This window comes from Sinohyriopsis cumingii, chromosome 13, assembly GCF_028554795.1.
Source record: "Sinohyriopsis cumingii isolate HCF-2022 chromosome 13, ASM2855479v2, whole genome shotgun sequence".
Taxonomy (NCBI): domain Eukaryota; kingdom Metazoa; phylum Mollusca; class Bivalvia; order Unionida; family Unionidae; genus Sinohyriopsis; species Sinohyriopsis cumingii.
Window position 1 is genome coordinate 68,434,851 of NC_142973.1, and position 26,626 is coordinate 68,461,476.

Here is a 26,626-nt window from a genome sequence, read left to right on the forward strand (position 1 = left end):
TACCCGTATCGTAATTCTTCTATATGTACTGTATATAAAAACATCTCATGGCACCAATCACAGAATATATTTCAGTCATTTCTCTACACTATTCTGCAGTTTAATGAAAGTACTAAAAGTAGAGTGGGATGGAGAAATTTAAATGTATCAGTAGATGAAGAGATCAACCATGCATTTTTACATGTTATCATAATCATCACATTGTACTGTTGTATATCTCCATATTTTTACAGTTTCATTACTGCAATATCACAGGTTTATTATATTACTTAAGATCAGTGTGTAATTTTATACAACATGTACAGAAAATACATGAACGGCCAAGTACTAACATAAAGGTCAAGGCTAAAGATCACGGAAAATTTGAGCCCCCCAACCCTGATCACTGCATGTTGACTACTGTTATTTATATCTATAAGAAATATTTAACAAGTGAAATATACTAATGCTGAGAGCATGCTTGATCAAAGTAAACATGCTACAATGTATTGGTATTTTGTACTATATTAAACTGGAAACAAATTTGCATGTGGTGAGGGGGTATCTGAAGTCTGAACAATTTTTGTGACCTATCATTTTTGACGAGATAATAAACGCTGAATATGAAAATGCACTGTGATAACATCAGTAATATATCAATGGCAACATTTATTTTTTTTTTGTACACAATGCTTTGAAGATGACAACAACAGCCAGTACATCTGGCACGTGTACTATGCATGTAGTCCAGGAATAAAAGGAGGAGGCATTCTGCATGTTGGCTATGATTGGAAAGTCAGACTGTGATCACATTCTTTTCAATTCTGGCCATCCAGTACTAATTGGAAGAGGGAATGTTTAACTTAGGTTGGAGATCAGGCTTGAGAAAATTCTAATTGCTACATAAAAGTTTAACACAAGAAATGTGGAACAAATCTAAGAAAACAAACTTTGTTTTGAAGCAAATCCAGCTCACACGCTTCCAAATTAAGTCATATCACAGCTAATGAAAACCACACTTAGGTCATCTGTAACTCAGGTTTACTGCACACTTCAGTAATGAACAGGGCATTATGTAGAGCTGTCCATTTGTCAGATGTACAAGAGCCTCATTTCAAGCTAACAGAATGTCCACATTATAAAGACTATGGATTTTTTCCACATTATACAGTTCTTTTGTTACAGCTGCAGATGTGTGCAAATGCAAACAGATCTCGTTCCCTTTCCTAATGAACACTAGGTGACCACCACTGCATCTGACCCCAAACCAGTTAGTTAATGCTATCAATGTTTACAGTGGGGCAAGGACTGGTACCTGAGCTATTTATCAGTACCAAGTCTATCAATTAGTATTTTTGAGCATGCAGTAATTGATCTTGCCTTTGAGTATAACACAGCACTTTTGTAAATGAGCAATTCCAATTTGATTTGCCTTCTAGGATAAATGCTGCCATTAAGTAAAGTGAAGTCACATAAGTAAAAGGTTACGAGCCAAATGAAGAATGCCTTGCTTGTAAATAACCTTCACAACTGCTACTTAGTATGGGAGCTGACACTGCCTGTATGCTGTTAACAGTAACAAACTACGTATGTGTCTGTGAAGACAAACCTAATTCAGCCAGTCAGATCAACTCTGGTCAGTGTCTCCATAGAAATAAATGGAATTCCAATGATTACTGAAATTCTCAATAAGGCAGTCAATAGTTTTCATCAGGTTGGACCAATTTTCAGTAATGTGAACATATAAAAAAATATCAAGTACTAACAAGAACAGAAGTTTTAACAAATGTAACAGTTAATTTTTTTTTCTCAGCACATCATTTAATTGTTGTTGTGGCTGGTACATGGCACTATTGCACTTGCTTATAAACTACTGGTCAAAACTCCATTCTGATGCACTCTCCTTTCACTTTCATCACTAGTATTCTTCCAATTATCAGCTTACATAGATGATCTAGATTGCAAGTGTTTTTTCTGAAGCATATGAGAACACCCAAGAACAGCCATTTTTTGAATGTGGAACAACAAGCACTACATTCATGATGCTGCACAACAATTTGTATTTCAATTGGCCATTTTCACCCTTGAGTTTACTGATGAGATTCCATGGCTTGAAAACTCTTTCAGAGTTTAAGATCTCAGGATTCAATTCATCCACTTGGTAACTGAAAAACTCTAAGTTATCTAGCAACAGTGCTCAAATAATTTTTTTTGTACACACATGCCCAGGGCTGGCAACTTTAAAAAAAATGTAAATCCCTGACTCAAACTCCACAAGCCCAGAATCAGATTTCCATGTGCCCAAAATTTCCCCTTTTTCAATATTGTTTTTCACACATTGTTGCAATTGCTTCACTTCAAATATGAAAAAAATAAAAACAAAATTATAATAAATTGACTTGATAAAAACAAAATTATAAAAAATTGATGTGTGTTTATTTGAATCTCCAAAAATTTCACACACAGCTGTTTTTCTCCAGGTCAGCCATTGTCTAATTGCTCAGGCAATGTCCTTCTTACTCTGTGGATCAACAGTGTTCATGTTAGGAAGCAAGACTTGATTTATATACAGTTTCTGTTTACACTTTTTAACAAGTATTTCATTACATTAGTGTACGCATGAACAAGGGAAAGCTTAATTAGCATTCATTTATCTTTAACTTGAAAAATCTTGAACACAATAGCAATTAAAAAAGACCATGAAAAAAATCAGAATAATTACCCAATTCGTTTTGCTGAAATCATTTTTAGTCAGTCTTTTCTTTTTTATCTCAATCTAAAAGCCAACACCATCATATTTTTTCCCTTTATTGGTTACAACAGCTGAAATAAGATCCTATATTTGACGTAAACTCTCCTGAATACAATAATAAAGCAATCAGTTAACAACTTGTCATGTATAAATGCTAGCTTTAATGACATTATGCAGCCACACATCACTGTAACAATTGCTGGAACCATTTCAGTCCCACAAGTCTGGTTCTGGCTGGTATCTGGCACATACATATCCAAAATGATATTTTAAGAATCACATGCAAAATGAAAAAGGTTTATAGGTCTGTTGTTAGTGTATGTTTTCTCATGAGATTTAGACTCACAAAATTGATAAAACAATATTTTAAGTGAATATGTTGAGTATAACATGAAGCTGTAATAAATGTCAAAACTTTCATTCAAATGTCATGTTAAAGGCATTGATACAATCCACCAACAATTAGAAATGAAAAGAAAGAATAAACATGGCTAGTTCCATGGCTCATTTGGCAATTGCCCCCACTTACGCCACCTTTGATGTGAAATTTATTCAAATTCTGTTCAGTGGTTTATGGAACATGTCATACCAAAAAATTTAATTTTCTAAAACTGTGACCATATTTGATGGCAGATACTGCAATCAACATGTGAGGATGCTTTTCGTAATATCTGGTCAAAAATGTGTTTAGTCGTTTTAAATAGAAATAATATAAATATTTTATCCTGTTTTTAGCAAAGGCATGTATAGCAAATTGCACTGATGTACAAATATGGAAGGATTTCATACAATAAAACTTTCTGTCAAATAGTCATTAATAAAATTATCCTATTTTCCATAATGACGGCTCTATTAGATGGCAATATTGGCACCTTAAAGGCCTTCATGAAACAATGTTCTCTGTCAAATCCAGTTCATTTTTGCTCAGTGATTTCTGAGAAAAAGTTGTCTAATGTTTTTCTACTTGTAGTAACATTGGCCCTAACTGAAGAACAGAGTGACATTATTTGTTTAAAATTTAAAGGCCTCCTGACCAATCTTCTTTTTCTGACAAAGTTGATCAAATTCTGCTCAGTGCATTTTGAAAATCTCTTTCAAGGTTTACAGTTATTTTAAGTAATGGTAGCCATATTTGAAAACAGATCAATACCATTTCTACAAACTTAAAATGGCCTTTATAGTAAAATACTTTTATGTCAAATTTGGGGCAAAATATTGTTTACTTTTTATTTAGAACTCATAAAGAGTATTGTCTATTTTTAGTAATAGCAATCATATTGATTAACAGCAACATATAATAGGTCTTTTATGGTATGATACTATTAAATTTGGTTAATTCTGTTCTGAGTTTTTCTTCATTTAAGTTTTCACTATTTTTAGCAATGGCAGCCATAGCTGATAGTGAACTGGCATGAACTGTTACACAATTAAAATGACTTCTTTTTAAGACTGCATCAATAAAAGTTGGTAAAAATCTGTTATTGGTTGTTTCTTTTTTTATTTTAACAAGCATTTTAAAGTTTTTTTTATGATTTAACTATCGTGGGCTGCATTTCATGGTAAATCATTATCATTTGTATAAAATCAGAAGGTCTTCTTTCACACAAAATGTTTGCCATTAAATTTGGTCAAACTCCATTCGGAGTCTGGAGAATCCATGTTAAGATTTTTATATTTTTAGTAACAGTGGACATATTTAATGGCAGATCAGAATCAATTGTACATATTTAAAAGGCTTTGATTCTATGATGCTTTCTGTTGATTGTATTAAAATTGTGTCATGCAGTTATTGTGAAGTTCTTCTGAAGGTTTTTCTATTGCTAGGAATGGTGTCCACATTTTTTTAACTAATCAGAATCATTTTCATAAATAGAAAAGACCTTCATAGTAGGATACTCTCAGCCATATTCTATCTGATACTGGTCGTGATTTTTATTTTAATAAAGTCCAAATAAGCAATTGTTGATGGACCGATGTAAATCAAGTATAGCATCATACCATAAGCCAACTTCCCCTTACAACCAGTAGAACTAAAAATCATTTGTCCTGCAGAAATCAGCATTAATCCATGGATTTAAGCCTAAGGGTTCACGCTATCACATTATGATTAGGTAAGTACAACCATGGAACTCTAACAGGTACTCAATTATGTAAATTTCAATTCCTATACCTATTCAAATACTAGTCATACCTGCTTCATCTTATTCCCTATATGAATGTACCGTGCTGATCACTATGCAGATCATTTGCAAAATCTCTAATCTTGTCCTTGGATTTTAAATGGAGTAAACTGCCCACTTCAAAGTAACAAACCCAAATTTCTAATTAAGGATATTTTCATCTAATGAGAATCAGAGAGAAGGACCCAATCATGTGCCTGGAAGTTTTAGAAAAAAATCCTATTTGAAGTATTGCTAGGCATAAAAATGAACCCATTTAAGCAGAACATCTGAAGACACCATAGTGGTATAGTACCGGAAGGAAACACCACTCCACATCATGAAATTTAAGTAACATGGAAAAAGAGTTGCTACTGTGGGATACTTTGCTTTCATATAATATTCATATGGTTATATTTATGCTGCAAAACTTTATGAATTTACAGAAATAATGCACTTTCCTTCTACATCAAATAATAACAAACAGCTATCAAATATTTAAGATAAATAATAGAAGGTCAATATATCAATTTGTATCACACGAAAAGATTGTACAGCATGTACAGAACATACCGACCTATTTCTAATACTACACATATTACATCTTTTCCATTATAGTGCCCTCAAATATAATGCCAACCCAGATATCACCATGGAAACCCATTTCAAAATAATGTTTTAAAAAAGAAATCTTTATAATCTGAAATTTTTATTAAATTAAAAAACTTATATAAAACTGTTTAATGGCAGTCGAGCATAAGTATTCATCTATTAAGCCATTATTGTAATTCCTTCTAATTTCTCATACCAATATCTCAACCACCAACCAAAAAAGTTTGTATTTAGTGTCATTTATTGTGGAAGGGGGTAGTTGCAGTGGCTATCTTTATGTAGCAGAAGTTGTTGTGGAAAAGGGGATTTGCGGTGGCCATTTTATGTAGTGTCAGTTGTTGTGGAGTGGGGAGTTGCAGAGGCCATCGTTATGTAGCATACACTGTTGTGGAGTGGAGAGTTGCAGTGGCCATCGTTATGTAGTGTAAGCTGTTGTGGAAGAGGGGAGTTGCAGTGACCATAGTTATGTAGTGTAAATTGTTGTTGAGTGGAGAGTTGCAGTAGCCATCCTTACGCAGCGTAAGTTGTTGTGGATGAGAGGAGTTGCAAATGCCATTGTTATGTAGCATAAGCTGTTTTGGAGTGGGGATGTGCAGTGGCCATCGTTATGCAGTGTAAGTTGTTGTGGAAGGGGGAGTTGCAGTGGTCGTAGTTAGGTAGCTTAAGTTGTTGTAGAATGTGGAGTTGCAGTGGCCATTGTTACGTAGTGTAAGTTCATGTGGAAGGGGGAGTTGTAGTGGCCATCGTTATGTAGCGTAAGTTGTTGCTGATGGGAGGGGGTTTGCAGTGGTCATCGTTATAAAGTGTAATATGTTGTGGAAGGGGGAGTTGCAGTGGCCATCGTTATGTACCTTAAGTTGTTGTGAAGTGGGGATGTGCAGTGGCCATCGTTATGCAGTGTAAGTTGTTGTGGAAAAGGGGATTTGCGGTGGTCGTAGTTAGGTAGCTTAAGTTGTTGTAGAATGTGGAGTTGCAGTGGCCATTGTTACGTAGTGTAAGTTCATGTGGAAGGGGGGAGTTGCAGTGGCCATTGTTACGTAGTGTAAGTTCATGTGGAAGGGGGAGTTGTAGTGGCCATCGTTATGTAGCGTAAGTTGTTGCTGATGGGAGGGGGTTTGCAGTGGCTATCGTTATAAAGTGTAATATGTTGTGGAAGGGGGAGTTGCAGTGGCCATCGTTATGTACCTTAAGTTGTTGTGAAGTGGGGAGTTGCAGTTGCCATTGTTATGTAGCGCAAGTTCATGTAGAAGGGGGTTGTTGTAGTGGCCATCGTTATGTACCTTAAGTTGTTGTGAAGTGGGGAGCTGCAGTGGCCATCAATTGTATGTAGCATAAGATGCTGGGTAATGGGATGGGGCTGTTGCAGTGTACAGTTTTATGTACCATTAGTGAAAGTTCCTGTGAAATGGGGGTAGTTACAAGTTATATATACTGTTAGTGCATGCTGCTGTGTTAGGGAGGAGTTGCAGTGGCCATCAATTGTATGTGTAAGTTGCTGTGGAAGGGAGGAGTTGAGGAGTTGCAGTGGCTTTGTGGTTAGCATGCCAAGCTCACATCCAGTGGGTTTTTACTTGGAATTGTGCACATACAAGCATGGTTTGCATCTATTCAAGGAACTTAACTTCGATTGCCAATATACTAAATAATCTTCAATGAGCAGATGTACCAATAAATCAATTGATAATGTATATCAATGTAAAATACCTAAACTAAAGGAGAAAGGAAATGTACCATACCTCTGGTGTGATACTGGCATCACCCTTGTTGCTAGCAACAAGTTCTTTTGGTACATAGTGGGTATGAGCCACTTCTAGTACCATAAACATGCTGGCCATTCCACCCAGGCCATGATTCTGAAGTGTGTGCTCTAGGCCATGGACAAAAGCCTTCAATATGGTCAACATACCCTTGTACACAGGCTTCAAGACAGCCTGAAATGCAGAAAGTGTTTCAATCATTCTTAAAATACAGAAAAAATCATAAACAAAGCCTTAACATGGTTATATAACTAGAGACTATAAACAAGACCCTTAACATTCCAAGAATTATCCTGAGCATTGATTTTTATACTGCCTGAAATAGAGAAAATGTTGATAATTGCAAGGAAAATGCTGCATCATACTAACATTTCATACTAGACAAGTACATCTATTCATAATGGCTTGAAATCAAATTTATGTACATCTATTTATGCTGGCTTAAAATCAAATTTATGTACATCTATTCATACTGGCTTGAAATCAAATTTATGTACATCTATTTATGCTGGCTTTATAAGAAATTTATGTACATCTATTCATACTGGCTAGAGAACAAATTTATGTACATCTATTCATACTGGCTTGAAATCAGATTTATGTACATCATTCATACTGGCTTGAAATCAATTTATGTACATCAATTCATACTGGCTTTATACCAAATGTATGTACATCTATTCATACTGGCTAGAGAACAAAACCAAAATTTATGTACATCTATCCATACTGGCTTGAAATCAGATTTATGTACATCTATTCATACTGGCTTTATACCAAATTTATGTACATCTATTCATACTGGCTAGAGAACAAAACCAAATTTATGTACAGCTATCCATACTGGCTTGAAATCAAATTTATGTACATCTATTCATACTGGCTTTATACCAAATTTATGTACATATATTCATACTGGCTAGAGAACAAAACCAAAATTATGTACATCTATCTATACTGGCTTGAAATCAAATTTATGTACATCTATTCATACTGGCTTTAAACCAAATTTATGTACATCTATTCATACTGGCTAGAGAACAAAACTAAAATTTATGTACATCTATCCATACTGGCTTGAAATCAAATTTATGTACATCTATTCATACTGGCTTTATACCAAATTTATGTACATATATTCATACTGGCTAGAGAACAAAACCAAAATTATGTACATCTATCTATACTGGCTTGAAATCAAATTTATGTACATCTATTCATACTGGCTTTATACCAAATTTATGTACATCTATTCATACTGGCTAGAGAACAAAACCAAATTTATGTACAGCTATCCATACTGGCTTGAAATCAAATTTATGTACATCTATTCATACTGGCTTTATACCAAATTTATGTATATCTATTCATACTAGCTTTCTACCAAATTTATGTTCATCTATTCATACTAGCTTTATACCAAATTTATGTACATCTATTCATACTAGCTTTATACCAAATTTATGTACATCTATTCATACTAGCTTTATACCAAATTTATGTATATCTATTCATACTGGCTAGAGAATGAAACCAAATTTATGTACATTTATCCATACTGGCTAGAGAATGAAACCAAATTAATGTACATCTATTCATACTGGCTAGAGAATGAAACCAAATGTATGTACATCTATCCATACTGGCTAGAGAATGAAACCAAATGTATGTACATCTATTCATACTGGCTAGAGAATGAAACCAAATTAATGTACATCTATCCATACTGGCTAGAGAATGAAACCAAATTAATGTACATCTATTCATACTGGCTAGAGAATGAAACCAAATGTATGTACATCTATCCATACTGGCTAGAGAATGAAACCAAATGTATGTACATCTATCCATACTAGCAAGAGAATAAAACCAAATGTATGTACATCTATTCACACTGACTAGAGAATGAAACAAAATTTATGTACAATAATTCATATTGGCTAGAGAACAAAACCAAATTCTAGACATGTGTTGACTCTTTGTAGCTAGAGAATAAAACCAAATTCTCGACATGTACATCTACTCATGCTGGTCAGAGAATGAAACCAAATGTTATGTGCACATCTGCTTATACTGTCTTGGGAATAAAACCAAATCCTATACATGTATATCAATATATATAGTCTAGCTAGAGCATGAAACTAAATCCTATACATGGTATCATCTTGTACTTCCAGGACTAAAGCCTATACATGGTATCTACTTGTACTTCCAGGACTAAAGCCTATACATGTATCTACTTGCAATTCCAGGACTAAAGCCTATACATGGTATCTACTTGTACTTCCAAGACTAAAGCCTATACATGGTATCTACTTGTACTTCCAAGACTAAAGCCTATACATGGTATCTACTTGTACTTCCAGGACTAAAGCCTATACGTGGTATCTACTTGTACTTCCAAGACTAAAGCCTATACATGGTATCATCTTGTACTTCCAGGACTAAAGCCTATACATGGTATCTACTTGTACTTCCAAGACTAAATCCTATACATGGTATCTACTTGCAATTCCAGGACTAAAGCCTATACATGGTATCTACTTGTACTTCCAAGACTAAAGCCTATACATGGTATCTACTTGTAATTCCAGGACTAAAGCCTATACATGGTATCTACTTGTACTTCCAAGACTAAAGCCTATACATGGTATCTACTTGTACTTCCAGGACTAAAGCCTATACATGGTATCTACTTGTAATTCCAGGACTAAAGCCTATACATGGTGTCTACTTGCAATTCCAGGACTAAAGCCTATAAATGGTATCTACTTGTACTTCCAAGACTAAAGCCTATACATGGTATCTACTTGTAATTCCAAGACTAAAGCCTATACATGGTATCTACTTGTACTTCCAGGACTAAAGCCTATACATGGTATCTACTTGTACTTCCAAGACTAAAGCCTATACATAGTATCTACTTGTACTTCCAGGACTAAAGCCTATACATGTATCTACTTGCAATTCCAGGACTAAAGCCTATACATGGTATCTACTTGTACTTCCAAGACTAAATCCTATACATGGTATCTACTTGTACTTCCAGGACTAAAGCCTATACATGGTATCTACTTGTACTTCCAAGACTAAAGCCTATACATGGTATCTACTTGTACTTCCAAGACTAAAGCCTATACATGGTATCTACTTGTACTTCCAGGACTAAAGCCTATACATGTATCTACTTGCAATTCCAGGACTAAATCCTATACATGGTATCTACTTGAACTTCCAAGACTAAAGCCTATACATGGTATCTACTTGTACTTCCAAGACTAAAGCCTATACATGGTATCTACTTGTACTTCCAAGACTAAAGCCTATACATGGTATCTACTTGTACTTCCAAGACTAAATCCTATACATGGTATCTACTTGTACTTCCAGGACTAAAGCCTATACATGGTATCATCTTGTACTTCCAGGACTAAAGCCTATACATGGTATCTACTTGCAATTCCAGGACTAAATCCTATACATGGTATCTACTTGCAATTCCAGGACTAAAGCCTATACATGTATCTACTTGCAATTCCATGACTAAAGCCTATACATGGTATCTACTTGCACTTCCAAGACTAAAGCCTATACATGGTATCTACTTGTACTTCCAAGACTAAAGCCTATACATGGTATCTACTTGCAATTCCAGGACTAAAGCCTATACATGGTATCTACTTGTACTTCCAAGACTAAATCCTATACATGGTATCTACTTGTACTTCCAGGACTAAAGCCTATATATGGTATCTACTTGTACTTCCAAGACTAAAGCCTATACATGGTATCTACTTGTACTTCCAAGACTAAAGCCTATACATGGTATCTACTTGTAATTCCAGGACTAAAGCTTATACATGTATCTACTTGCAATTCCAGGACTAAATCCTATACATGGTATCTACTTGCAATTCCAGGACTAAAGCCTATACATGTATCTACTTGCAATTCCATGACTAAAGCCTATACATGGTATCTACTTGCACTTCCAAGACTAAAGCCTATACATGGTATCTACTTGTACTTCCAAGACTAAAGCCTATACATGGTATCTATTTGTACTTCCAAGACTAAATCCTATACATGGTATCTACTTGTACTTCCAAGACTAAAGCCTATACATGGTATCTACTTGTACTTCCTGGACTAAAGCCTATACATGGTATCTACTTGTACTTCCTGGACTAAAGCCTATACATGGTATCTACATGTACTTCCAGGACTAAATCCTATACATGGTATCTACTTGTACTTCCAAGACTAAAGCCTATACATGGTATCTACTTGTACTTCCTGGACTAAAGCCTATACATGGTATCTACATGTACTTCCAAGACTAAATCCTATACATGGTATCTACTTGTACTTCCAAGACTAAAGCCTATACATGGTATCTACTTGTACTTCCTGGACTAAAGCCTATACATGGTATCTACTTGTACTTCCTGGACTAAAGCCTATACATGGTATCTACTTGTACTTCCTGGACTAAATCCTATACATGGTATCTACTTGTACTTCCAAGACTAAAGCCTATACATGGTATCTACTTGTACTTCCTGGACTAAAGCCTATACATGGTATCTACTTGTACTTCCAAGACTAAATCCTATACATGGTATCTACTTGTACTTCCAGGACTAAAGCCTATACATGGTATCTACATGTACTTCCTGGACTAAAGCCTATACATGGTATCTACATGTACTTCCAGGACTAAAGCCTATACATGTAAGTCTCGCCTATGCAAAAGTGAAATCTAACTGATTTGCTTACGTAACTTTTCTTATGTCAGTCAGGTTGTCTCAGTCATGGTGTCCACGTGCTAGGAACTAATTATAAAAAGAAGAAACCCTTGTTGTCTTCTGCTAAATAGAGTTCTTATAAAATCAAACAACAACAACAGATATATAACAAAAAGAAAGTCACTAATAAGCGACTTAAGGTCTCTCCAACTTTGATAACACCATACAAAACATTCTGAGAGAGGAACACACACACGCACACAAAGTCAAGCTACTTGGCAGACCTCATAACTGAAAATATATCATATAACCCAAAACTGCAGAGACCATCAATGCTGATCATATTAATAAATTGTCTGAATCCTTGCTGTTGGGATAAACACACTGTAACAAACCTTAACACTTTGTTAAACATTTCATGGTTTAAAAAACTGTTGCACTTTGTAGCATGGGAGAGAGGATGAAGAACATGGAAACATCAAGTGGTGTGATATCTCTTTAAAGCGAGATTGTGAACTAAATTGAGAATATTCTGAGTTTAATAAGAGAGATGATGATAAAGACATGGGAGGACGTAAGAAACACAACCAATGAAAAACAAAGAACGTATGCCAACCTCATATTTCCAGACAGGTGTCCTTATCTGCAATTATTACAAGAACGAACATTCCAGTGATTATTGTGACATGACTATACATTCTACATTGCCCATGTAACTCATGGAAGCACCTGTGGCAAATGAGCAATGAATTTTTATAGGCACCAGTTGTGGCATGAAAACTGTGTACCTTAATCAGGCATGATTTTAGTCTTCCATAAAAAAAAAGCTGAAAAAATGTAAAGGTGGGGTTTGGGGGTTCTCCCCCAATGGGGTCTTGATGGGCGAAAGGCTTTTGCCAAAAACACATTTTACCCGCATAAAAAACTGCTCCTGGTGCAACTTATGATTATAAAATAAACCAATCATTTAAAAAACTAATAAACTTAACAAAAATGTTAAACTTGACTTCAATAATTTCACAATATTTATAGTTACATGAATTTGTTCTCCAATACTATTGATGCTGAAGTTATTTAACGTGCATGTCAGTGCTCACATCATAATTAAGTCAGAATAATTTCTCTAATTTTGCAGCAAACGTATTATACTTCTCTCTTTTCATAACAAATCTGTAAAATAAACACCCTAGTACATAACTATATACAAATAATCCCATACATTCACTTGTCTTTTTCTCCAATGGACACAACCTGTTGATATGCCAGTCATGCTCTTTTTGTGGCTTTGGCAAAGACTTTTTTAGCCTTCCTTTTTGTCACCACTGACTTTTTTGTCTCAATGTGCAATTGTTTCTTTTCCTTCTCAATGAGAGTCTTTTTCCTTTCAAGCTGGTGCTGTGTATTGGTTACATGCAGTGCACATATTCTGACAGAGGGCTACATCTATTTTCTCATGCAAGTAATATTTTTTCTTATAGTAATTAATTACACTTTTGCCAGATGCCTTCTGAGCTTCAATTTTTCCGTATGCAGCTTCCTTTGCAGGTGCTGTTCCAAATTCTTCCAACCGCGATTACCTTAAAGCAGAGGTCACAAAATGCCAGTCCTCTAGCATTCAATTTTCTTATGAACTGACCAACTAAATTTCTGTCAACTTTTCACTCCAGCCATTCCCATTTCCATGTTTTTTTAAACATTTATCTAAACTTTAAGTGTCATGGTCTCTCTTAACAACTCGGGATGCCATGTTTTGCAAGCATACTTCTTTCCACTGCCATCAGTTTCAATTACACGAAGATTCACTGGATGAATTTAAACCTTTGACCAATCAGAATACTCTTTACGAGAGTTATGTGCTAACTAATATAAGGAATGAATAATTTACATGGGTCGTTGCGGAATGGGAGCAGATAGACCATATTTTAAAAACCGGATCAGAGATGATATAAAAAATGAATTATATCAAGAAAAATCAGATCCAAATCAGAAGAAAAGCGGAATTCTGCTTTAAAATGGAGAAAAATCATGTCTGCTTAATGAAACAAAATGGCTGTGAAAACCTGCAACAAGTTGACTCTAAACATATCACATAAACTCAAGCAGGAAAAAATATTTATGCCAGAACTAACAGAAAACACTATTCCTGACAAACAGGCTATACACATCACTGGCTACAAAAAGATCCAAACTGTCTCAAGAGCTACTACAAAGCTGGCAACAACCAGAAATGTGTTATGTCAGACCTGCCTTCTTCAAACTTTGTGAAAAACACCCAATCCAACCCAGCTGAATCAAACATAATAATGCAATTCCAACTAAAAAATCCTACACTTATCAATCAGAGTAGCTCATTCATCAGTCCACATGCTACAGTAGACCCCTCTTAAATGGCCCCCCGCTCCTTACGGCCAGAATCCGTTGGCACCGACGAGTTTGTGTTCAAAAGTACCCCTCACAAAAGGCCACCCGGCTAACGCAACCAGCGGCCAGCATATTAGTGCAATAATATAAAATTTACCCCTCACAAGCGGCTGCATTTTATTTTAATATGTATCCAGAACCAGTATTTTATTCTTAACGTGTGTTGAGTAATCCGATTTCTGTTTCCCGATGTCAGGTTTTCGTTACTGAAAGAAGTGTTGACTAATGTACATGTACCACTAAGGTTAATATAATATCATTTACGCCTCATGAGAAGCCACATTTATTCCATAAAGCCAATAAAGACTCAAATTTTAATCCATACAAAAGAGTAAGTACATGTATTCAAATTAGACATACTGCTGTGTTATCATAAGATGTCTGGTTTAGTCACTCTGATAATTGTTAAGATTACAACTATTGAACAGCAGTAACAGCTGAGAAGTGGCAGTATCGATGTACATACACAAGTCAGCAGTAAAATGGTTTGATAGCCTTTATGACTTCCCTTAGTAAGATGTTGAGCTTGTTCACTTTGGTAATTAGTGGCTATTACTACTGACAATTGTCAAAATTACAAATCCGAACAGCCACAAGGTCAAATCTGAGTGATGTTAATGGTACATATCGAGGCCATTTTGGCTTCTCTCAGTGTAAAGAAATGTGTAAAAACAATAGGGTACCAGACTGCGACTAACGAGTCATGTGACAAGATCACTTCCTTTGAAAACACGGCAATTTGATTAGATGCATAAAAAATTGTTTTATCATTAATGTAGTTGGCAACATGAATAACTTACTGCAAAAAGATCAACATGTCATCGAGGAAAAGAAAAATTCTCTGTTTAGAAGAGAAAGTGAAAGTAATTCAACTGACTGGGGGGGGGGGGGGGGTCGAGGATCCTTGCAGAAAACTAATGTCAGAAACACTCAGATAAACAATATCGTGAAAGATAAGGAAACAATTCTGCAGAAGTGGGAAGGTGAAACGGCTGGCGAAAGGAAGACTGCTTGAGCCAGGAGATGTTTGTATCCTGATTTGAATGACAAGAAAAAGCAACAATTTTGTCAGCTGAATTGGGATACGACGACTTTACCGCAAGTAATGGCTGGTTGACCAGATTTCAAGTGCAACACAATATTAAGTGTTCTGTCCTTAGTGGAGAATCAGCTGATGTTAATAATGAAGTCATCGAAGATTGGAACAAAAGACTAAACGATATATGCAGTGGATATGACTGCAAGGATATTTTTAATTGTGATGAGACTGGTTTGTTTTTTAGACTACTGCCAACAAAGTGACAGATGATGTGATCTGTAACATACTTATAGTTTTAAAACTATATCAATGGTTATTCATAACATTCTTTTGAAAATGATGAAACAGTTTGTCTTACATTTACTTCACAACATGCATGTGATTTTTTAAATGAAAATATTAAATGTTTTAGAATTAAATGTACTTGTGACTTTCTTATGTATTTACTATTCACATTTGTCATCCCCCTCTAGAAAGGCCACCCTCATTATAAGGCCACTTCCCTGCTGCATTAAGGATGGTCTTATAAGAGGGGGACTACTGTATTCCACAAGATTTCCATGTATCATTGCACTAAAAATATCAACACTTGCCATATTTCCAGAACAGAAATATAAAATTTTCCAAGAAAATCACGAATTAGAAATCTCCTCAGTCATTACACACCTAGTTACAGCTGTGTACTGAGTATTGTATCGTACCATTGGTTATCATATAATGTTTTCCAAATTAGAACTGATGAAAGTTAAAAAGTTATCCGTACAAAAGTTATTAATTACTTACTGTTATTTTCATATGTCATCCACCGATTAAATCTGATAATCAAGAAATAATATCCAATGTTATTGTTTCTATTTTCTCAGGTGTAGAACTTTTGTCTTAGGGTGAATAGTTCACCTCAATACCCTCATTAACTTATTCACATTAATATGCAGTGCTTACAAACAATAGCACATTACTCCAAACACTAATGGTACTATACTTACAACATGTAACAATTATTACTTTTTTCTTGCTTGTTTTCTAAGACTGGCACATATACTCAGATAATTATTCATATTTCATAAAAGAGTACAAGACCTGATGACCTGAGGCACTAATAGTCCTGATTAATACTGCATGTGTTAAACCCGCTAAATATACTGTAAATGTGCAGGCTTATTTTAATTTGATTGGGGGGGGGGGGGATTCAGTGAGAAAATTTAACTCGGTCAGTGTTTGTACCATGGAAATCCCAGTCATGGGATTACATTATTGTCACCCCAATTGGCAATGCAACCCCTTGACTGAGATTTCCTTGCTTTGCTGCAAACCTCACCACAAAATCTAATAATTTATTTATACTGGCTACAAAAAAAACCCCAAATACTATGCATGAACATCTCTATTCATAGAGGCTTGAGAACAAAAACAAAAACCATACATGCTTTTCTACTCACACTGTCTAGAGAACAAAACCAAACACCATATATGTTCTTGGACTCATAATGACTAGTAAATAAACCCAAATCCAAAACATGAACATCTGTTCATACTGGCTAGAGAATGAAACCACCCATGCAAATATGGTGACTGTATTACTAAAGAAACTCCCATTTGGTTTTAAATGCAAATAAACTGACAGGGTTTTGTATCCTCATGGCCACGACCAGGTTAGAAATTATAAATTGATGAATCAAATGATTAAGTTTTGTGCGGTTTTTTTTATATCCTTGACATATGCTTTTGAAATCAGTTTGATGGTACAAACAAATGGGAAAGTATGAGAATACATTACAAGGTATGGGCTTTAGGTTCAAGTTTTCTCAATGGAAAAGAAATCACAACAAATTTCATATTCTGTGAGGATCTCAAGGAATGAGAACATGATATCTTCAAAAATATTTTGAGATTATTTTTCACATTACAAGGTATCACAGGTATGACCAGCTGTTTTCTCCAGGGTGCATAACTGCTTGAATCCCAATAAAATTGAATGCCCCCTCCCCATAAATGAGCAGCCTAAAATCATGCACAGCTGATCTGCTGTGAATGTGACAAAACCTTTAAACATCCTTCAATATTAACAAAGCTTGCTTGGTTTCAAGATCAACTGCCATAATGAAGTACATACAATGTAATCTAGGCCATTAGATACTTCCAATGATTATCTAGTTGAAGTTGTATCTTTATTCACAAAAAGTTATTATCACACACACATTTGTTGGAACAGTGTGCGTAATTTGGATTTTAAATGTAGCTTTAACAATTTTCAGTCATATTGCTATGACGTCTGCAGTGTGGCAGTTTATAGCCATGTCTAGCACTGGGGCATCATGTTCCACCCAGTTACATTACCCTCACACCAGGCCGACCAGGCCTAACACTAACTTCTTAATGCTGAGCACCAAGTGAGGAAGCTGTTAGTACAATTTTTAGAAGTCTTTGGTATGACTTGATCAGAATTTTGAACCTGCGACCTCCTGCATCCAAGGCAGATGCTCTAACCACTAGGCCACCATTTGTTGGAACATGCTATAATGGGTCTATTTAAAAAATAATGTTCTCAGATAATCAATGTCTCCTTACCAATGGAAATTCCCTCCTTGTGGTTATGTTGTTAGTACATGTATGAAAATCCTTAAGAAATCATCATAGTTATATTGTCAGTACATGGATGGAAATCTTGGGGAAATCACTGTAGTTATATTGTCAGTACATGAATGAGAATCCTGGAGAAATCATTGTGGTTATGTTTTCAGTACATGCATGAAAATTGTGGAGAAATCACTGTGGTTATATTGTCAGTGCATGCATGAAAGTCCTGGAGAAATTGTGGTTATGTTGTCAGTACATGCATGGGAATCCTGGGGAACCACTGTGGTTAAGTTGTCAGCACAAGCATGGAAATCCTGGGAAAATTGTGGTTATGTTGTCAGTGCATGCATGGAAAGCCTGGGAAAATTGTGGTTATGTTGTCAGTACATGCATGGAAGCCTGGGGAAATCATTGTGGTTATATTGTCAGTATATGCAAAGAGGGGTAAAATTAGGCTTTTTTCCCTATACCCTTGTTCTAGGCCTTCAGCCCTCACCCCCACTCCTTTTTGACAAAATGTCAAACTTCTCATAAATTTTACAAAACTTAACCTGTCTGAGTGCAACTTTCACCAAACTGATTTTGCTGTTACGAGAGAAAGACTAAAATCTAGACCTGGGATCAGAACCTATTACTAGTAACTTTTTTTTAACTCTACTAAAACATAACTTTGTACAATACACATCTAAATTAACATATCATTTCAGCTTAGAACTTCCTCCATCTGTTAAGATGGGTTATGATAAACAGTAGTGATGTCACAGCCCATGGATGAAGGCTACCCACCCCATGCAATATAATCGTAGCTACAGTGAAAAAGATTTCTGATTGTGAGACGATTATTATAAATGGATTCCAGTTTTCACTGACCAAGGATTAATGTATAGCTATGATGTGTTACTCACTACATCCTCAATGTAGTGATTTTCATCTGTCATTTTCCTGTCAAGATTCTTGTTGAGACGACTGATGACAAAGTTGCGATAATTCTCATCCTCAAGGAGTTTTTTTACCCGTCCTAGTTTCAACCAGCTCACCCCTTGACCTTCCAGGACATTAGCAACCACCTCCTTCAAAAACTGCTGGTTCTCACTGCAGAAAAATTTGTACACTGGACAAGGATGTTTGCACATTTTGAAATGAAATGCTAAAAATTACATGTCTAAAACGTAAGTTTTAGATTCTCTGTGTCAGAAATTGAAAAGATTTTAAGTTTTTAATAAATAATGTTAATATTTTCACTATTCACAATTAATTTTGTTATGGACAACAGATGAAATAGAGAAATCATAAGTCCACAAAATCTGACCTTATAAAATAACTTTTGTATGCATGTGTTAATGGAACAAACAATGCCCCTCCAAAGTGACCTAAAAATAGAACTTAACTGGATGTACATACATAGTGAAGGACAATGTTAAAACTAGAGGTATATTCCATGCTTGGGTCAGGGCATATAAATAACATTTCAACTGCCTACAAAAATTATTATATACCTGTTGGTTGATCCCTTGGTATCAGCAGGAGATGATGTTTGCTTTGAAGAGTCCTTGATACTGTGCTTTCTGTTGGTGGTATGTTTTACAAGACCTGACTTCTCAACTAGGGCTTTTCTGTTCTTATTTCCTGGATATACATAAAATAACAATAGCTAGGAGGTAAAATAAAATTTTAAAAAAATTAAATTGTTGATGCTCTCAAGGTTAACAAAACTAATACTGAACAACAAATATACTGCCTGAACATAAATGCCCTAAAACAATGACATAAATATAAACCTTAACAGGACTCATGGATGATTGGTTTGGTTTGGCATTTTACATCACAGCAACATAAGTAAGTTATTTAGTACTCAGGCAAGTTGAGTAGAGCACCTTGCCTTAGAACACACCATGGCAGCCAGCCTGTGCTCATCTAAAGGAAGGATTCAAACTTGCATCCTTTTGGTTGCAAGTCCAGCACACTATCTCATGAGTCAAAAAGGTACTTGCCTCCATTAGTTGCCTTTCATGACATATAGGATAATACAAGGGGCCTGTTCTACAGCCCCATGCATGCAAGAGAGTAAACTGGGCCTATCTATATCCCCATAAATGAAAGAGAGTACACTGGACCTGTTCTACATCCCATGCATGCAGTAGAGTGCAATGGGCTTGTTCTACGTCACCATGCAAGCAAGAGAGTACACAGGAAGACCTGCCAACCCTGACAAGTCCATCTCAGTAAGGCAGTTGATTTTTTTTCTCCATAACATTGACCAGATTTCAGTAAGGTGTAACAAAATATCAATAACTGCTATTGTAAAGCTGGAAAACGTAATTAAAAGTTTGATGCATCAATGATAAACATTATGTTCAACTGAAAATGTTGTAAAGTATGCACAGACTTTATTTACCACTAGTACAGTTGCACAAACTCTAGTTCCAAACCCTATGCAGCTCAATGGCTTATTGCTATCTCTCAACTTGACATAATTCTTGGAAATTCTTTTCCATTTCACATGATGACAGCAATCATATCTCCTGCCATGAGAGGTACTCAAATTGGCATGTGATGTCCAATAAACGTAATTGTGTCCTTTCCAGCTTTTATTCACAAGAATCTGAATGCTCCTTTTTATTCTTCTGTGCTGATTATTAACATTTTTCTAGAAGCATATTTTCCCTTTCATCTTAAACATGCATTGCTCTCTGGACACCATTTAAAAAAACTCTATAATCAACAGTTTGATCATGCAGACACTTTGAATGAACAAATAGGTACAGTGTAAAGTGTATGGGGTGCTGCTGTAAAATTAGTCTGGTCCCCTAATTTCACTAATTCTAAGATGAAACCTGGATCCAAATAAAACATGGATGAACCAATTATCCAGATTTTTTGGCAATGATCGTTTTTTCGTAGTTTTGGCTAGTATGCCATAAGTCCATATTTTAAGGGTAATTTTTCTACGACTAACAGCAAAATTGTAAGAGTTGGCAGTTCTGCACAGGACCTGTTCTACATTCCCATGCATGCACGAGAACACACTGGGCCTGTTCTACATTCCCATGCATGCAGAAGAATACATTGGGCCTGGTCTACATCACCATGCATGCAAGAGAACACACTTGCTTTGTTCCACATCCCCATGCAAAGAGGAGAATAAACTGGGCCTGTTCTACATCCCCATGCATACAAGAGAACACAATGGCCTGTTCTAGATTCCCATGCAAACAGGACAATACATTGGGCCTGTTCTACATCCCCATGCATACAAGAGAACACAATGGCCTGTTCTACATTCCCATGCAAACTGGATAATACAATGGGCTTATTCTACATCCCCATGCAAACAGGACAATACATTGGTCCTGTTCTACATCCCCATGCATGCAAGAGAACACACTAGACCTGTTCTACATCCCCATGCATTCAAGAGAACACACTGGGCCTGTTCTACATCCCCATGCATGCAAGAGAACACACTGGGCCTGTTCTACATTCCCATGTGAACAGGAGAATACACTGGGCCTGTTCTACATCCCCATGCATACAAAAGAACACACCGGGCATGTTCTACATCCCCATGTAAATAGGATAATACACTGGACCTGTTCTACATCCATATGCAAACAGGAGAATACACTGGGCCTGTTCTATATCCCCAGGCAAACTGGATAATACACTGGACCTGTTCTATGTCCCCATATATGAAAGAGTGTACACTGGGCCTGTTCTACATCCCCATGCATACAGGAGAATACACTGGGCCTGTTCTACATCCCAATGCATACAAAAGAACACACCGGGCATGTTCTACATCCCCATGTAAATAGGATAATACACTGGGCCTGTTCTACATCCATATGCAAACAGGAGAATACACTGGGCCTGTTCTACATCCCCATGCAAACAGGATAATACACTGGGCCAGTTCTACATCCCCATGCAAACAGGATAATACATTGGGCCTGTTCTATGTCCCCATGCATACAGGATGTGAAATCGAAGGGCAACACAAAGTGCCTTCTGCATTTGGGATGGAGAAGGGGGGAACTAAATATCTCCTTTTATGAAACACATTCCAAGATAGCGATTAAAGGTCTTGTGGAAAACAGTAATAGTCATTTATTTATCAAAGTTATTAATATTAGTCATCTCATGCTGCACACATTGAAATGTACGGATTAAAATTTACTTACAATGTGCAATCAAGAGGTGCAAGTTACTAGGCTTGTGTAGATAACTTTAGGAAATATGTTTGAATAAGATGACATACCTCTCCACAGAAGACTACCAAAACCTTTACTGAAAACATGTCTCTCAATACATCAGCCACATTGAATGCACAGGTAATAAGAAATATAGAAATGATAAAAATCAACAGTTAACACATGAGTAAGTCCAGTTTTGAATTACTATGTTCAATAGAGTTAAAACTGATGGCAAAGATACTGACTCATATTAACATGAACAAGTGTCTGTCTACTGGAAACAAAGAACCTCTTTGAATCCTTTTAACTGCTGGGGGTCCATAAAAGACTTTGGGATTATATGCACTAACAGAGATTGTGTCATACACTGCATTGAACTCCATAACAAAAATGGTAATAACTCCAACAAAAGTTGTGGGGGCAAAGTGATTTGTTGATATAATTGTCTTTGGGGTGACAACAATAATATTTACCAATTTTAATGACAATCAATAATAAACTGTGGGACTATTGGACTAATGAGGTTGAATCAAACAAAGATACAAGAATAAAACACCGTAACTCGAACTCTACAGTGTTTGGTCAATATGCTCATCTTAAGGTGATGACCAAGTTTCACGGCAATCCATTAAAAAAATGGGGCATTATTTGCACTAACGAGTGCTGCATTGATAGATTTTTGATTACTCTGTACTCCTACCTAAAAATTTTCAACCAAATTATTAATGTAAATTGTCTATGACAATGACCTTGACCACAAGGTCATAGGGGCCAGTGCTCATCCCACAGAACGAATTGTCTAAGCTTCAAAATTATTCATATCAATTTTGTTCAGAATCTACTAACGGGTTGAGGAAATGTCTGTAAAGAAAACTTTAGCAAAAAACTGTTGTCAATGCCATAACTATTGCCAAATAAGTGACTGCTATGTCTCACTAACAAATGTGGGCCTGACAGCTTCAAAGACACATGGATAGATATACAGCACAAGATGTCCATACAAATGTAGACATACCATGTATACTTGCTTATAAGATGAGTCCAACTGCAAACCACACAGACCCAGATCTGCCATCATATAATGCACTGGCAGATCCTTGTCAGTGCAGTTTGTTAGGAGTAATTAGTACAACAAACAATACAGACCTGATCTGTAGTCACATGGTGCTACAGCAGATTTGGATCTTTGTTGTTTGCAATCTGACTCGACTTATAAGCAAAAACAGATGGTAAACAGTAAAAAATGACCAAATTATTGTATTGCAATTAAAATCAAGTCAATAAAACCTGGTAAAAATATATCTCCAATACTATACTTTCTTACCTAATGGAGCAAATGGCTTAGGCTGTTTCTGGCTTAGTGCTGGAGGAACATTTGCTTTAGGATTTCCTGTAAAGAATCCATTAGTATACTCATTGATATTATTTACCAAATGTTGATAGACATGTGCACAATTCTACTTTAAACGTAATAAAACTTGACAGTTTTTTAGAGTTCTTGTCAACTGTGACAAAAAAATGGTCAAATCATGTGACTGCAATAGCTGCATGCACATGGTGCAGTCTAACACATCACTGTGTCTGGTAGACCTCCCAATTTAATGAACAAATATTTTCTACACAATGACCAATTCAAACACATGAAAACTGCATCTCTCTGAGGCAGAAAAACCCATTAAGTGGCATCCAGGGATAATTCAGTTTTTCCCTTTGTCAATTATGTCTTTAAAAGTCACAGCAGGGTAGAGCAAACAGATTTGCATTTGGCTATGGTTTATAATAGTTTCAAGACAGTAATGCAAAATTAATTCAAATAGATTGTCTACTGGCTGTTAATTCCTGCCAGGTGTTAACCTTAACACTGATTTGATACCTGCTTGGCAGAGTTAACCATGAATAATAATCCCTCTTCTTGCCATTACCCGTCTGGATTATCAGCTATAACAAAATTTTCAAGATGGCCACTATTTGTTTTCAGGTCTGCATCATTTTTATTGAGGGCCAACTAGACATCATAAGAAGCTTTTTAGTGAGAACCTCATGTCAACATGACCATCCATTTAGGGAAAAAAATTACAAGATTTTAAAAATGGCAGATAAGGCAGTGGTTATAATGGATGTCCAAGCAACACCACAAGGGATGAATGTTTATGCAAAGTTTCATGGCAATCCTCCAAGTAGTTTGGTTGTTGTTGTGGAGTTTAATGCCATTTTTCAGCATGCGATAGGCTATACATGGCGGCCAGTATTAATGGTGGAGGAAGAACCTGGGAAAACCCCAGAAAGAATCACCGACCCATGAGAAGCTACTGGCAAGCTTTCTCACATACCCACATTAGCCGAATCCGAGACTCAAACCCACACAGACAGAGGTGAGATGGCAGTGATCTGTAACGGAGAGCACTTTAGACCACTTGGCCACTCGGGGCCCCTCCAAGTAGTTTGGAGGAGTACCAATAACAAGCTTGTGGAAAAGGAGAGATTACAGACAAGAGGCCATAACATAAGCTCCTCTGGTCAATATCAATCAAGCTACCCCCCCAACTTCCTAAGATCATGTAATTGAAAAGAAATGGCTGTTAGAAATACGAAAAATTATTTATACTTTAAAGCAGCTGTCAATTCATTATACATAAAACTATATTTGAGTCATATGTGTGCATTTTGCAACAAAATCTTTTACAGATTGAAATTTATTAAAATTTAAAATTAGTATATCTTGCAAAGTTGATATTCTAGTGCTTGCATGACTTAGTTAAAAGCTTGATATACACCAAGGATTTTTAAATTTTTTAATGATGACAATAAACATAATTGTATTTTTGTGTGTTTTAAATAGGTAAAAATACAGCAACTCTCAAATTATCCTTGTCTGATTAGCCGAGTCAGGGGAAAATACACTAAACCAACCTAAATCTTTACTTTCCAAATTCAATTTGGCAAGTAAATTTTTAACACACACTGGTGATTGCCTAATTAAACACCTGTACAACTTTCTCTTTTCACATTTTCATCACTCTATCATAAAATTAGTAACCATACAATGAATCAATCTAGAGGTGAATTATGTACCTGCAACATTAAACTTTGGCTTTCTACGAGTGGACATAATATTTAGATGTGCAAGCTATGCACAAGCAATAAACACTTCGAATCTAACTATGGTAAAACCTATGACAAGCATTATTACTGATATAATTTCCACTGTGATTTAGTCGTATGCAAGATGTGACAAATTCTATTCTTTAAGCTTTAAGCATGTGAGTTTGAATGAAAATTAATTGATGACCATGCTCTTACTTGCATAGAACATACAGGTAAAATAATCCTTGTCAAGTTTATCCTGTGCATAACGTACAAACTAAATGAATATAAATATGTAGCAATCATTTATTTCATCTGTGTCAAAGGTCACAAATGTCAGATGAAATGTCACCTATAATATCCATATAGAGCCTTCTGCATATTTTCCAAGCAGAGATGCCAACGTGAGACATGTCCATCAAGTCAGTAGTCATTTTGGGGAAAAAATACATGACACTCAATGAACTGTTGTTTCAAATTCGTACAACAATTTAACTGCACAAAATATACATTGATTTGGTTCACTTTACAATAAACATTCTTTTGTTTGACTGACCCTGGCCATGACCTCTTACCGTTTGACCCCTGAACTAAAGGTTTTTTTATTACTTTAAGTGCAAGCTATCAACAAAACTTAATTCTTCAAAACCCATTTTTCTTTTAGTCACAATGACCATGAACTTTGATCTTTTACCCCCAAATCAACAGATCTCTACCATACCTTAAAATGCAAGCCCTCCACAAACTTTGGTCAAGGTACATGGTCTAGAATGAAAGTTATTATGCAAAAACTGTTGTTCTTTTAGTCAGTAACCTTGAACTTTAATCTTTTAACACCTAAATCAGTAGGCTTCTTTTTCACCCAATCATCATGTCATCCACAAACTCTGATGAAAGTACACAGTCAATAACTGAAATCTGTGTGCATAAACCAACTGCTTTTGCTTTCAGTCATTTTAGTCAGTGACCATGGGCTCTGGCCTTTTGACCCCAAGATCAATACTTCCCTACCCCAAATACAAGCTATCCAAAGTTTGGTTCAGGTCTGTGATACAGAAATAATATTACTTTGTAGAAACGACGATTTTTCTTTCAGAAACATTGACCTGGACCACTGACCTCAAGTGCAAGTCAACCACATAATTTAATAACAGCTGACGGTAGAAAACTCATTGCGCAGAAGCCTTTTTGTTCTTTCAATTAGAGTCACTTCACCTCTGATCTCTTTACCAAAACTAGATAGGGCACTTCTTACCCATAGTTTGGTAACTGTAGATGGTTGACAATTCGAGTCATTGTGCAGAA

The 26,626-nt window shown here is 35.9% G+C and overlaps 1 protein-coding gene across 1 annotated transcript in view; it reads right to left on the reverse strand.

Moving 5' to 3' along the window:
* LOC149785784 (MAP kinase-activating death domain protein-like) overlaps positions 1-26,626 on the reverse strand; it is a 274,806-nt gene that overhangs the window by 136,332 nt on the left and 111,848 nt on the right. Inside the window, exons 16-19 of the mRNA XM_089979703.1 lie at positions 23,562-23,627; positions 19,541-19,670; positions 18,950-19,136; positions 7,239-7,433 (exon numbers count right to left, since the gene is read on the reverse strand). Of these exons, the coding sequence (XP_089835829.1) occupies positions 7,239-7,433; positions 18,950-19,136; positions 19,541-19,670; positions 23,562-23,627 (578 nt within the window). The remainder of the gene's footprint in view (positions 1-7,238; positions 7,434-18,949; positions 19,137-19,540; positions 19,671-23,561; positions 23,628-26,626) is intronic.